The 14385-nt window shown below is 54.5% G+C and overlaps 1 protein-coding gene across 22 annotated transcripts in view; it reads left to right on the top strand.

Moving 5' to 3' along the window:
* The window catches only part of Ncor2 (nuclear receptor corepressor 2), a 160137-nt gene that overhangs the window by 76972 nt on the left and 68780 nt on the right, over positions 1 to 14385 (top strand). For all 22 annotated transcript variants that reach the window (XM_055606472.1, XM_055606476.1, XM_055606493.1 and 19 more), the window contains 5 exons: positions 365 to 417; positions 6653 to 6719; positions 10243 to 10415; positions 11212 to 11305; positions 13102 to 13280. In XM_055606472.1, coding sequence (XP_055462447.1) covers positions 365 to 417; positions 6653 to 6719; positions 10243 to 10415; positions 11212 to 11305; positions 13102 to 13280 — 566 coding nt within the window. The remainder of the gene's footprint in view (positions 1 to 364; positions 418 to 6652; positions 6720 to 10242; positions 10416 to 11211; positions 11306 to 13101; positions 13281 to 14385) is intronic.

Raw genomic sequence — 14385 nt, 5'->3', positions numbered from 1 at the left:
GTCTCTGTGGTCCGGAGGAAGAGGCCTGGCTGGCACTAGGTCTGTGGGTTTCCATGGTGATTTGGATGCGAAACCAACCCTAAGCATCTTGCAGATAAACTACTTGGCCTGGGGAGGGTGCCAGGCCTGGTCCCTGCAACCAGGCCCTATAGCATAGTTATAACTTCTTCCTGGCCGGGTCCTCCTCATTCCTGTGTCCTTGATCACACTCCCAGTGTCTGATTTTTTTTTTTTTTGGCCAGTGTTAGGGCTGCAGGCTCTGGGTCTGCGGGTCCAAGGTCTGGGTTCTGGCTGCTGACACTAACCCGTGCCACCCTGTCACCTGCCCCATCCATCTCTGACATGCTTCCTTCTTCCTCTGCAGCCTCTGTACAACCAGCCGTCTGACACACGCCAGTACCATGAAAACATCAAAATGTGAGTCACCTGCTACAGGGTAGCAGCTCAGTCCTGGGGATTCTCAGTGGGCAGTCTAGGTGGAAGGCCCCAGCGGAGTCAAGCCCGACATGGGCTCCGCGCAGGCCTGGGGCAGAGGGAGTGGCACCTTGCAGCTTGGGAACAGAGACTGGAGGTAGGAGGCCATGGTGCCAGGAGACAGGTTGTGCAGAGGAGAGCCAGCCCCAGTACAGTTAGCTGTGGACTGCTATGGTGCACACTCAGTGTCTGAGGAGGCTGGAGGCACTGATCTGGAGGCTCTACGGGCCGTGTCCCAGTGATGGGCCTTTCCCCCAGATGGAGGTTGGGAGGCGATGATGTCCCTTAGTTGCCATACAGTGGGGAGCATCAGGGATGCCAGGCTGTACTGGTGTCTGGTGGCTAGTGTCCTCATGCTGGGGGTGGGGCAGGTGGAACTGCCAGTGGCGGCCAGCCTCCTGGGATGTCTTAGTGGGAGAAGCTCCTATCAATGGCCTGTGGGGGAGACACATCTCATCATCCAGAAGCCAAAAGGTGGAAGGGCCTGGGGTACATGGTGGTATGTTAGTTGTGGGGAGGGCTAAAAGGGGAGGGTCTTAGGGATCCAACTCTGAATGGTTAAGTTTGCCACTGGGAGTCCACATGGCATCAGAGTGTGGCTTGGTGGGTACAATAGTTGGTGATGCAGCAATCTGGTCAGTGTCGTGAAAGCTAGTGTCCCTCTTGATTCTCAAGTGTCATTGATGCTGGGCTCTAGGAGGCCACTCTGTCTCTTTTGTAGTTGTGTATGGTCACACCCCAGCTACCTTGTGCCTCCCAGATTATCTTTCCTTGCTAACCCTGAAGGCCCTGCACTGGCATGCAGTATTGGGTTCAGCTGCTGCCGTGGCTGTCTCTGTTGGCTATGGTCCTATCACTGTCCAGGGCCCAAGTCCCTCTGCTTCTCTCTGTGTAGGGGTCTGCCCAGCTGGCCCTGATCTCCATGGGGAGAGGGATGATGACAGGATATTATAGGGGCTTGTCACAGTTCCTCTGGGGTCCAGGGAGGCCATGTGCCACCAAGCCAAGCTACTGGGACATTACTTAATCACTGACTGAGTCACTCAGTCACTCAGTCACTCACTCACTCTTCTTTCGTTCAGTCACTCAGTCATTCTCTTGCTGATGTTGAGAGGTCCTATCCTCACCCTATGGAGTCAGGACAGTACAAAGGTCTATCCTATTCCCCTCTTGGGTTTTGACAAGCAACAGAGGAAAGTAAGGGGTTCAATAACCAAGCCAATCTCTGCTAGGCTGAGGCTTGTTCAGCTCTGGCCTTCATGTCCCGGCACTCCTTATAGAGTGGGTTTCTTATGATGTTGGAACAAGGTCTCATTGGGTGGAACTTGGACCCTCCTGAGTTCTGGGATTTCAGGATGTGCTGCCATACCCAGTCTGATGTAGCTGATGACCCATATAACAGGCCAGTGATTTTTGTATAGCTTTTTTTGCTTAAAATAAGCGGTGTTCATAGGGAGAATCATGGGATGTTTCAGGTTATAGAAACAGCCATGTTTCTATAAGCCGAAGAGGTGTGTGTCCTGAATAGTGCAGGTGATATTAACCATAGCTAAGCAGTGTCACCTGCTCTGACCAAGGATGGAATCGGAATGGGTTTCTTTGATGCCCTTTGCCTCTGTTAGAGGCGAAAATCTGACAGACTGGATCTAACTGGACATGGTCACATAGGTCTGTGAACCCAGTGCTCTTGAGGCTGAAGCAGGAGACTGCTGAGTAAAGGCATAGCCAGGGCTACAAAGTAAGACCCCAGTAGCCGTGTAACTGAATGAATGGATGAAAGGCAAGACCCCCGATAGCTTTAAAAATAAATTAGTAAAGACAGAAGAAAGAAGAGTGGGAGCTCTCATCTTGAGCTTATGTCAGTTGTAGCCATCCAGCCACACGATTCTAGCTATTAAGTCATAAATATGGCTCTGAGGGAGTGACCTTTCTTACATAAACAGTCGGTTTTCTGTTTAGCAAATCCATTTGTGAGTGCGTCAAGATCTGCCTCATGCTTGGAGCACTGGGGCTTGCCGTAGGCACCATTAACCTCATGGCCACTGTTGCCCATTTCAGTATTGTACAGCTAAACCCATACAGTCTTTCACTGTGAAGAAGTTCTGAGAAGAGAGTAAGTGGGCTGCTAGGAGAGAAGGGGGAAAGAAACTCTGGCCAGAGACCGGGGCAGGATGTGCTGCTTGAAGCCTGAGCAGCTGTTGGGCCGCGTGAAACATCCCAGACAGATGGGACCAGCACTGCAGAGGCCCTGGGGCTGAGCTGAGCTGGTTGGGATTGCACGCTGCCTCAGCCACAGGCAGGATCAGTCAGGCCCAGGAGGGTGCTTCTCGTCCTTCCGGCTTGGTCACCATCTGCAAAGATGTGGCCTCTATTGTGGGACGTGCTGTGCTGGGAGTTTATCTTCAGGTTCACTCTGGTGGCCACTGGGAGAAAGGGCCTGGGACACTGTGGGGAAGGCCTGCAGAGCTAGGGGCTGTGAGGTATGAAGGGTTAGGGCCTGGGGTCCAGGGTTGGGCAGTATGTGATAACACAAAGGTGCCTCTTGACTGGTGAGATAGTGCCATTGCTCACTGAGGAACCAGAGACGTCAGCTGTGGCCATTGGCTCCCTCGGCAGCTCTTGACCCCATTCCTGCTGCCTAGGAGTGGCCTGTGGTTGAGTCTGAGGGACAGTAAGGCCTGGGGCTGGGTTGCAGGGGTTCTGACATTTGTTTTGCTTTTTATATTTTTTATTTTTATTTTTTATTTTCAACATTTTTTTAGATACAGTTTGCATGCAGTTCACCCTTTAAATTCTGACTGGAGAGGCTTTTACTTGGTGACTGAGGTGGGAGCCGGTCAGCATAAGCTCCTATAGCACAGCATCAGAGAATTCTGTGTCTTTTTATTTCTCCCTGGTCAAGGACCCCACTAGTCGTCTTCCCTGTGGCCTTCCATGTTCTGGATATGTCTCATGGAAGGGGGCTGGGCTGTCCCAGTAGTTCACAGTCCTGCAATGGGTGCATTGGGCAGTGCTGGGTGCAGAGTCCAAGCTCTGAAGGTGTGGGTGGCTTCCTCTGGACTGAGACTATTCACAGAGGGGCTCTAGGAATGCAGCCCTGTGACATGATGAGACTCGGGCTTCTGTGAAGCTCCTTGGAAGATAGTGGCCATAAGACCTAGGTGAAGTGCCATGAGCTCCCAGGCCTGGGGCAGATGAGCTCCTTGTGGAGGCCTGGGACCCTTCGGGGCTCCTGCCTAATTGGGTAAGAAAGATCCAGAATGTTTAGCCTCCTAGGGTTTGGGGGTTACTAGGAGAAACAAGAATTCCCTGAAGCTGGAGCCAGGACCTTTGGAGTCAAGTGGCTGCAGAAACTCAATCCCAATGAAGCAGACTAAGTTGTCTTGGGTTGGGCATGTGCCTCTAATCCTAGCACTCAGTTTGAGGCTAGCCTGGGCTGCCTAGCAAGAACCCGACAGACAAACCCTATGTAAAACAGACACTCTCGTCAGAGCTGCTGATGGTGGTAGAGCAGCCCATCACTGGGAGGTGTGCAAGAAGCCAGAAGCGCCACACGCTGCTGTCTTAACCATCAGTTGCTGCTTAGAAAGCCACGATTTCTACTGTGTGCGTGCTATAGAGCAGGACCTCTGTCTCACGCAGGGACCAGCCCTGGGGCCACCAAGGGCCCATTGTGTTAACACTCCATCAAGTTGACATTTATGCCCTCCCTGTGGGAGGGGTGCTGGATGGTGTTGTTGTTCTGAGTCCCTATCCATAGAGATTGCTCATTCATTTAGCCCTTCGTTCGCCAAACATGTCTCTCCGTGTGTCTGGCCTGCACCAGGCATTGTCTGTCCCTGGGAGACAGCAGTAAATGAGTCCCCACTTGAGGAGGGGAGATGGCAAGTTCAGTACTCACATGGACTATGACAGCCGTGACAAGGACGGTGAGATTGATCCCCGGGGTTGGAAGGGAGCTCCGCCACCCAGGGAGCAGAACCGTCACCGCTTCTTGACTGTCTGCTGTAATTGCTGAGAGATAGGAAGTGTCCCTTCCCTGGGGACCTGGCCCCTGTCATTTTAATCTCTCTGCCTGCGTGCCCAGCCATGACTTTCAAGTTAATTTCATGCTTGGCTTCCTGGTGTGGGTAGTTTCAGACCTGTGGAGGTCACCTGTGTGCTGCTTGTCTCCCGTGCCTTGCCCTGGAAAGTGTCAGTAGCTGCCAAGGTTCTGCCAGGGCACATGCCACTTGCACTGGGAGGCTGGTCTCAGGGGCTAAGACCTCTTAGCCTCCCTGCACGGGGAAGGCAGCCCCAAGGGCAAGCTGGAGGAGGACAGTGTGGGAGCCGCCGGACCCTGCAGGAGCCTCTGTGGCTGGATGGCACAGAGCCATCCAGAGCGTAGCAAGATGGGATAGCCAGTCAGCCTGGCTCTACCTACCTACCTACTTGCTCTGCCTTACCTACTTGGTCTCTGACAACAACCAGCATTGGTTCTTGGGTCTCTTAGGCCTAGAAGGAGGCTCCTCTTTTCTTGGTATCCTAGGCTTGCCATCTCATTTGCAGGATGGGCAGGAAGCAGTTGATCAGGACCCAGGTTACTGAGAACATGTCTCTGGAGGTTCAGTGGCACCAAATAATTTCTCCAGCCAAGCCTAGAGAGATTAAGTCCACACAGCTCTGGGCTGGTGGCTTCAGGCAGTCATGTTACTATCCCCACCAGTAGGCATGGGCTTTCTAACACCCTGTTTGACCAGGCATGTGTGGGCCTCCATCTTATTGTCCCCTGGCATATCTGGGACAATCCCTGAACCTCATCTCACCCTGCCAAGCCCTGGACCCCAGCTCCCCTAACTCTCTTTGCTCGAATCCATGTTCGTAATTGCCAGCAGGCTAGCTGATGTCTTGGAAGGGCTCACCTCATCTCTCTACTGAAGATCCTGTTTTTTTGTACAGCAGTACTTCAGGATTGATGGTAGCTCCCCATTCCTCTAGGAAGAGGTGGCTGTGTTCTCTCTGTCTCTCTCTCATTCTTTTCACCCTCTCTGCTCTTCCTCAGCTCAGAACCTCCTCAGACTTCCTATATACTACAGAATAACTGATCCTTTTGCCCCCGCCTCCCAAATGCTGACATTACAAGGGTGGACTGGACCTCCACTCTCATTTTTATGTGGTGCTGGGGATTGAAGCCAGGGCTTTGCGCTTGCTAGACCAGCACTCTACCCACCAAGCCACATCTGGGGTCATAGGCAAGGGACCTCCAGGCTCTCACTCCTCAGCAACTCCCGGCAGTAGGTGCTCTTGGTGGGTTGGGGACATGCTGGCAGTATGGGGAAGGTGGGGCTCTCTCACCCAAAAAGTGATGTAGCTGTGAGCCCAGGTTGGAGAGGGCAAGTTCAGGCTGTTCCAGTCCCCAAGGCCTGTCTGTGTCTCCCACGAGACCCAGAGGTCAGTTGCAGTACCTGCTCTGTATTAGGATTGTGGGGAGGAGGGAGGTGTTGGGTCTCTGTTGCTTGGGTGTGGGGTGGGGTGGATGGGGTCCTGTGTCCCGACTCTGCTGTGCCTCAGGATTTTTGTTCCCTCTTTGCAGTCTGAACTTTCTCCTGCCTGCCTATGTCTTTTTTCCTACCCTCCATCTCCACTTTCCAAATCTTTGTCCATTCTGAGGTAAATCTCTGTTCTCTCTCTCCCTCTTTTCCTTCTCCCAGTTTCTCTCTTCTGACCCTGTTTCTCTCCCCATGTCTCCACCCTTCTTTTTCTCTCATCCTTTCAGAATTTCCCACCCCTTTCCTCAGTAGTACTTGTAGAGCCTTGTGGGGCCTATGAGGTTAAGCTGCTTGCTCCATGCTGAGTGGATCCTGACTGTCTATCTGTAGCTGGCGATCCCTCAATGCCTTCAGCAGCTCATAGGACAGGATCCCCTCTGGGGACCAGTGGGGACACCCAGGCCATATGACTTATTTGCCTTTGGGCAGCAAGGGGTTGAACCTTTGTTGGTGTGACTCAGCAGGATGAGGATGGTCCAGGTTGGCAAGTGTGGGAGCCCTAGGGTTGGTGGGTGGTATTGGGAGCTTGGTGGGACACAGTGAGCTGTGGGGAAAGTAGGGGGAAGTAGGCTTCTGACGGAGGACCAGTGCTGATCAGCTTGAGCGCTTGCTGAGAACTGGCCATCCCTGACCACTCTCTGTGCCCCCAGAAACCAGGCGATGCGGAAGAAGCTGATCCTGTACTTCAAGCGGAGGAACCACGCACGCAAGCAGTGGGTGAGTCCCGTCCCATCCTGACCCCTCTGTGTCTTCTGAAAGCAGTGGCTGAGTCCTGTTCTGTCCCCTCAACACATGGACAAGCAGTGGGCGGGTCCCACTTCATTCTGCCTTTCTCCAGTCCCCATTCCTGTCCCTTCTTCATTGGTGTAGTGCCCCCATGGTCATCCTAGAGTCAGGGCCTCTTCAGATCACGGTAGCCAGGTTCCCGCGGCTCTGCAGCTGTTGGGGATGGGTGTCTGGGTCATGAGAATGCTGTAGAAGAGCCATAAAGGTGACAGCTGCTGTCGTAGTTGGGATTAGGGTTAGGCTCCTGAGCCCCTTTCTCAGTCCTCAGAAGAGGTGGAGCCATTGAAGCCCATCATGAACTTTTGTGCCCAGAAATGTTTTAGAGAGAAATGGAAGCTGAGAATACCCTGAGAAATGAGCCTTCCCTTCCCCCAGCCAGGTCCAGCCATTAGAAAGCAACAAGGCCCCTGGTCTTCGGTGGTGGCTAGTGACCCTGCTTCCTGAAGTAGGATGGATGTGAGGGACTCGGAGCAGCTGCACTTTGACCCACAGGAGACCAGGGCTAAAGGATGAAGGCCAGTTATCTTGCCTTAGCTGCCAGGGTAGGAGTCACACCTTATCACCACCCCTGCTTACATAGTGCCAGAACTGTATCACCGGTTCAGTCAGGCTTCCCTCCATGCCTGGGTCAGGATGTCCGCATGCTGTTGACGCTGTGGTCCTGAGTCCAGAGGAGGTTACCCTTCCTGGCTTGCATGCAGGCTCTGGTTAGGCCATTTCAACTCTGAACCAGGGCCAGGCTTTGTCTGGAGGTGACATCATCCATTCTACTTAAGCCCAGGGCTGCTGGGAGACAGTGTGTGTAGGGGGGAGGCTGGGGAGGCTAGGAGAATAGTCAGAGAAGGCAGAGAGGGTGGAAGCTAGCTTGACAGGCTCCGCTCACCTGCACCAGACCCTTCCTGGGCTGAGTCAGGTGGGGCTGCAAGGTGGTTCCTTTCTCCTTCCTCAGAGTCAGGCCAGCCTGGTACTTGCAGGGCTACTCAGTGGTGCTTAGAGCCTGTGGGTATGTAGTAAACAGAATGTGGCAACTAAGTGCTGCTTGCACTGAAGTAGACTGATGCTTGAATCGGGTTGTCTTCACAGCCCCATATTTAGGGCAGGGAAGCTGAGGCACAGATGTTATCTCATTTTCCTCATGTCACACAGCTGAGAAGTAGTAACATTTGGCTTGGCACCAGGGTTGTCTGGTTCCTGAGTCTGTGTTCAGACCCTCTTGCTCTGAGTTCGAGGGCAGAGAACGAGGTTCCAGATGAACTCAGGAGGGCAAGGTGTCCTGGGCAGTGGAGGAGGAGTGGCCATGTCGAGATACATGGAGTGAAAAAGGGAGAGCTAGGCTCATGCGGACCGTTGCGGAGCGAGGGCATGGAGGGTGCAAAGGACCTGGGGCAGGTGCCAGCCCAAGGCATTCGGCAGAGGACTGTTGAGGTCCGTCCTTGGCACAGGGGCCCCAAGTGCATTCGTGATAAATATGCTCTCGGTGTGGAATGTGCTGTGTGCACTGGGCCATAGGGTAAGGTAACAGTGCCAGGAGAACACCTGTGCCCTAAGACCAGGCTGGCCAGCTCCAGGATCACCATGTACAGACCACAGGAACGCAGGCCCCTGCTGCTGCTGGGTGAGGAGAAGGCAGGCGTGGAGGTCCACTCAGTATCCTGCAACCGTGCCATCCCCAAATGCCACCGTTGCCTGCCCTGAGCTTCCAGCCTTGGTTTTATCTGATGACCCATGTCTGAGGTCCCTGCAGCTCCCGGAAGAAGCCAGTGGAGCAGAGGAGGATTTAAGGTGGACTTGGAGTCCTAAAGAAACTTTCCATGATTCTGGGGAGCCGGGAGTGGAGGAGCTGTATTTTAGATCTGAGGGGAAAGCCTCCAGCCACCTTAGGGAGGGAAGAAAGGAAGGCCTCCATGCTACAGGAGGAAGAGGCGTGAAGAACTCAGAGTCCCACTTTCGTTTTCTCATTTTCCAGCAAGGCCCAGAGATGCTGGGCTGTACCCACTCAGCTCTGCTATTCTCTTCTGTCATGAGTCAGACCCCATCCCCTGGGAACTCTGGGTACTACCCAGAGAGGAGCCTGCCTCATTGCTTCCTGTAGGGCCAAGCGTGCTAGACACTAGTCAGCCACTTTCCTTCCCAGCAGAGGCTGACAGACAGACAGGTCTGCCTCCTCCCCTGGCCGAGCCCCCTCCACGGGAACAGTGTTCTACTGTGCCTAGACAGCAGTCAGCGGATCCCAAGTCCTCCGTGGACCAAGCACACATGCTGCCCCGTACATGCTGACAGACTGCAGCGGACCACACTGCTTTGACCTAGACAGAGATTGTCCTGTCTCAGACAGAACCTCCCCTCGGGGAGCTACGTGGGCCTTTGTGTCAGTGCCTGGGGCTGTGGAGCGTGTGGGATGTTCCCGAGGTCTTGGGACCCTGTTGCTTGTCTGCAAGGTACAGAACGGCAACTGACTGACATCAGCTCCGGTCCTCTGCTGTCGCCATTCTCTGGCCTTAATAGAGGGTTCTCTCCCTTTCATTTGGGCCTCTGGGTAGGCCCAAAGAGGCCTAGGCTGGACTGGTGGTGTCCGCCCCTGTCCTCAGCTGTGGTCTGGCACGCTTGAGCTATTGTTCACTATTGTTCACCACTTGTTGAGCCAAAGACAAGGGGAGCTGTAGGTCAGAGGTTAAACACACTGTGGCAGGTATCAGGGCATAAGAACACTCCCAAGGTGCTATGTATCCACATCTCTTGTCTTTCTGTGGCTGTTAGAGGAGGGATTTTTAAAATGGTCTCCTTGGGTGTAGATATAGGAAACGTAGCCGTGCTCTGGTTGGTTGGGAGATACACAGTAGGCAGTTTGGTGGTTCGTTGTGGAGGGAGACTTCCTCATTCTTCAGAGGAGGGCAGAACCCAGTGTCTGCTAGGTTTTTGGACTTTTAGCTTTTGGGGCGTGTGGCTGTGCTGAAGACCAGGGCCGAGGAACTGCCTAGAAAGTGGATGTTCCCTAGGGATATCTTTCCTGGGCCACAAGAGCTCTGCAGAGCCATGCTGCTAGGACAGCTTCCTGCAGCGGTGGGGACCTGGCTTGATTTGCTGTGCAGTGTCTGCGGTGGCCGGTGTGAGCACAGGGCATGAGCTGCAGCCTCTTGCTCCAGGACTGTTTCTCATTTGGTGCTTGACTGAGAGAAAACTTGGCACAGTTAGTGGCTTCTGGGCCAGATGAGGCCCCGGCAGTGGAGGTTTGGCTCTAGAGAAGGAATGGTCATCTCCCATGGGGCACCTGTGGCTTCCCAGGGACCAGTGGCTTCCCAGGGACCAGTGGCTTCTCTGTGACTATGACAGTGGGTGGGTACACCTGTCCATCCCCCATCTGTCCACGTGATGGTGGGCAGTTTCTGGTGCTCACCAGCATGATGCCTTCTGGCCGTGTTTCTCACCACCACCACCACCACCACCACCACCACAGGAACAGCGCTTCTGTCAGCGCTATGACCAGCTCATGGAGGCGTGGGAGAAGAAGGTAGAGCGCATTGAGAACAATCCGAGGAGGAGGGCCAAGGAGAGCAAGGTGAGGGAGTACTACGAGAAGCAGTTCCCGGAGATCCGCAAGCAGCGGGAGCTGCAGGAGCGCATGCAGAGGTAAGGGCCCCGCAGAGGGCCGCACACAGGGGTGAGGGACACATGTGGGGGTGAGTGCAAGCAGAGGTGAGCCCATGTAAGGGATCACACCCAGGGGCAAGTGCATTTCGAGGTGAATGCCGCACTGGTCCATGTAGGCCCTTGATGGTCTGTGCCATACACAGTGCCATCACAGATCTTCATACTTACAGCTAGGGACCCTTAGCACTTGCTGGGCCCAGAGCCATCACTTAGGAGTGTCGCCCTGCTGTCCTGGCTCCTCCTACTCCCTACCGCTTGAAGCTGCTGAATGAGAGTCTGGCAGGGATTGGGAGGGTTGTTGGGGGGTTGGCTGTGCCCAGCTCCTAGGTGGGTACCTGTTCTTGTTGTGGCCATGAAGGTAGAAACCTGGGCAGACGTTCTCAACAAATAAGGCTAGTTAGGTGTGGTCACTTGCATTCCCAGGCTCATAAGACCTTGTCTCACGGACCGACACAGCAACATGGGTTTCAGGAGCTGACCTGAGGCCCAGAGACCTGCTCCTGGCCCTTAGGCTGGAGACAGCATTGAGCTCCTGCTGGGTCTCCACCCTTTGTTCAAGAGAGATGGGCTGTCACCCTGTAGTCTCATGGGCTGGCATTCCTCATCCTTGGATTCCAAGCCTGTGGTCAAATGTGAGGGTTAGAGGCCCAGCCCTGATCTCCCCCTTTCCATTCACCCACACTTAACCTCTAGAGTGCTCTGTCTCATGGCTCCAGCCTAGTCTCTCAGTAGGACTAGGTCCTGCTGGTCCTGACTGTGCCCCTCTGGTCTCCAGCAGGGTGGGCCAGCGCGGCAGCGGGCTCTCCATGTCGGCTGCCCGCAGTGAACATGAGGTTTCTGAGATCATCGATGGCTTGTCAGAGCAGGAGGTGAGTCCACGGTGACACCATAGGCACCCATTGCCTCTATATGTCCTTCTTTGTGTCCCTTACATGTGTCCTGTGCCACAGCCAGTGCAGGAGAAGAAACCACCTGATGCTTTCAATCCAGAGACTAGTGACAGGCATTTGTCAAAAGCAACGTGGGATGCTATGGGCACACTAGCAACCAGTGGCCATGCCTAGTCATGCCTCTCCCCCAAAGGGCAGAGTTGACGGGGATGCCAGCCAAGTGGAGGGTGCTGTGGCAGGACATTGGTGAGGAAGTTCACTTATCTAAGCCTTTGGTGCCCAGAAGAGGCATCAAGAAGCTCCGACTGCCATGGTTCAGGCTCTCTGTTGGCTGAGCTTGGCAGAACTGGTAGGAGGGCCTGTCAGTGAGAGCAGGTAGACCAGCTGGGGACCACCCTGCAGAGCCTGCCTTCCAGCCTGCTGCCCCTTTGTGCCTTCCTGGCCACCCACTGCCAGTATGGGTGATTGCAATTATTGTCACTGTCACAGAGAAAGCCATGATATAGAGCAGGTGCTTGTCCCTAGCAAGGGGCCATTTGGGGCCTGTCCACTTTTGGCCTGTGGGCCAGGTGTACAGTATGACATTTGTCCCCATGGCCAGCACCACAGTGGACCCAAAATACCATTTACCAGAACCCTTGCTTTTTCCCTGATGGCTCTGCTCTCAGGTAGCGGTGGCCATAGCACCCCTGTCCTTTTTGAGCCCCTTGAGGTTTTTTACCAGGAAACTAAGACAGGGTGCTGGATAGAGCAGACAGTGATACTTTTGTGGCTGTGCAGTGACCATTTGAGCTGTTGTCTAAACTGAGTGCTGGTCCATCCAGCACCAGGTACACAGATACCAGGGATGTCTCCTTGCACACGCTGACAGCCCCATGTACCCATTAGCCTGACTGCTCGGGCCTGCACCCCACTGCAGTGCAACACCCCTAGATGCCTGGCCTTGAAGGGACATCCTCTTGCCATAGTTCTGTTAGAAAACCTCCCCTCCTCTTGTGGACAGAAAGCAGAACTCGAAAAGCCACAAGCTTCAGCCATGGGGCCTTCCTCACTGGTGGGCATGAGGCTGGGTTCAACCCCTGTCCCACTGATGTGGAATCGGACATGGCTTTCATTTCCTCTGGAAGAAGGTGGCTGTGTCTGCCCACACATTGGACCCTTCCCTAGGTCCTAGCAACACAAGAATACTGCTGCTGCTGCCACCCCTTAGGCGAGCCATTGCCAGAGCAAGGCTGGAGATAGTCTGGGTCAAGACCAGAGAGTATAGGGCAGGAGACACTCAGAAGTCAGCAGCATCTCCCAAACACAGACGGGTGAGGCAGCCACAGAAGGGCAGGGCAGGCTGAGTCTCCAGGGCATGATGGAAAGGCCTGGGTGTGAGGCCTGAGCAGGAAGGTGGCCAGGCTCTCTGTGTGCCCCATGGTGTGTCCTGGATTCCTGGCTCTGAGCCAGACACATACCATCCCGTGAGTGTGTGGAGCCAGGCTGGGCCATGCCCTGTCCCTGCCCTCACTGTGTTTTATTACACTGCCTTTGTGGGGTGAGATTCATGGCCTCTCCTGCTGCAGATAAGGCCTCGTGCTCTGCACTGAATTTATAGCTCTTGCCTTCCTTACCATTCTACACCTCTAAATCCTTGCCAACGCCAGCCCCTGCTGGCTTTTAATTCATCATCACCACCCCCCTCCCCAGGAATGTCCGAGGGCCAGAGCACCATCCCCTTACCTGCTAGGCCCTGAATTTGTCCTCTGTCCCCACCCTCTACTCTGCTGCAGAACCTGGAGAAGCAGATGCGCCAGCTGGCCGTGATCCCGCCCATGTTGTATGATGCGGACCAGCAGAGGATCAAGTTCATCAACATGAACGGGCTCATGGATGACCCCATGAAGGTGTACAAGGACCGCCAGGTCACCAACATGTGGAGCGAGCAGGAGAGGGACACCTTCCGCGAGAAGTGAGTGTCTTCCACTGCTGCCTGGGACCTCCTGTCCTCACACCCTAGGCACAGAGACAATCTGTCCAGAACTCTGCCTGCTCTAGTGGTGCGCTGGGGTCCTTGGCCTCTATTTCTGCCTACATCTCCATGGGAGTCTAGGTCCTGGTCTCCTCTTAGGGAATGGATGCGTATCTATCCCTCACAGCATTCAGCTAGGCAGTTCCCCCCATTCTCGCAGAGAGGCAAAGACGCCTAATGGGCCACAGAACTGCTTGTGGAGGCCAGGTACAGTTGTCCAGCTGGAATGGAGAGGGTGTGGCAGGGGAAGCCAGGGCTTCAGTGATCGGCAACAGGCTGTGGTAGTTAGGAGATGAAGCTCAGGTGGGTGTGGTGGTGCGCACCTTCAATACCAACAGAGGCAGGGCCATCTCTGTGAGTTCCAGGCCAGCCTGATCTATACAGTGAGATGCTGTCTCAAAAAGTGGAGCTCCTGGGTGGAGGAAGACCTTATTAACCCGGGGTAAGGACCTGAGCAGTGGTGTCTAGGCAGAAATCCCCCTCCCCGCCCCCCATTTTGGGGACCCGAGAAGAGGTGGTGGTAATGTATGTTATGATAGCATTCTCATGTATGTTATTTGGAACAATAATGCCCTGTAAACACTCCACCTAGAAGCAGAACCCCCTCCTCGGAGAGGGCCAAGACCCCTGGGAGGCTAAGAGTAGAAACTGAAGCAGGGACAAAGGTCTGAATGTCGCCCAGGAGAGCCTGTTGGGAGCAGGGCTGGCGGGAGGGTTGTTTGCACAGCAGGTCTTCTTGGAGCAGAGTGGCTGACCTCTTTTCCCTCCAGAGAGGCCCTTGTGTGCCCCGGAAGTTTTCCAGATGCCTGCTGGGGGAATGGTTGTCCAGGGTCAGCCCATACCTGCCCTTTGAAGGGTGCTGTACAACAGGCTGGCTCCACCCGGATCACAGCCAAGGCTTGGTGTCCGCACAGCCTTCAGCCTTCTGAGTCTCTGGCCATGGAAACATGAAAACTCCTCAGAGGGGTGCTAGAATGAGTTGCATGTCCCCAGCACAGATCAGCAGGGCCCATTCCCTCAGGAGCTATTCCCACAGGCAGCTTGG

The sequence above is a fragment of the Psammomys obesus genome, unplaced genomic scaffold, assembly GCF_907164565.1.
Source record: "Psammomys obesus unplaced genomic scaffold, mPsaObe1.curated_primary_1811, whole genome shotgun sequence".
NCBI lineage: Eukaryota > Metazoa > Chordata > Mammalia > Rodentia > Muridae > Psammomys > Psammomys obesus.
Note: the sequence above shows the minus strand (reverse complement) of the source record. Positions and strands in the feature narration are given on the sequence as shown.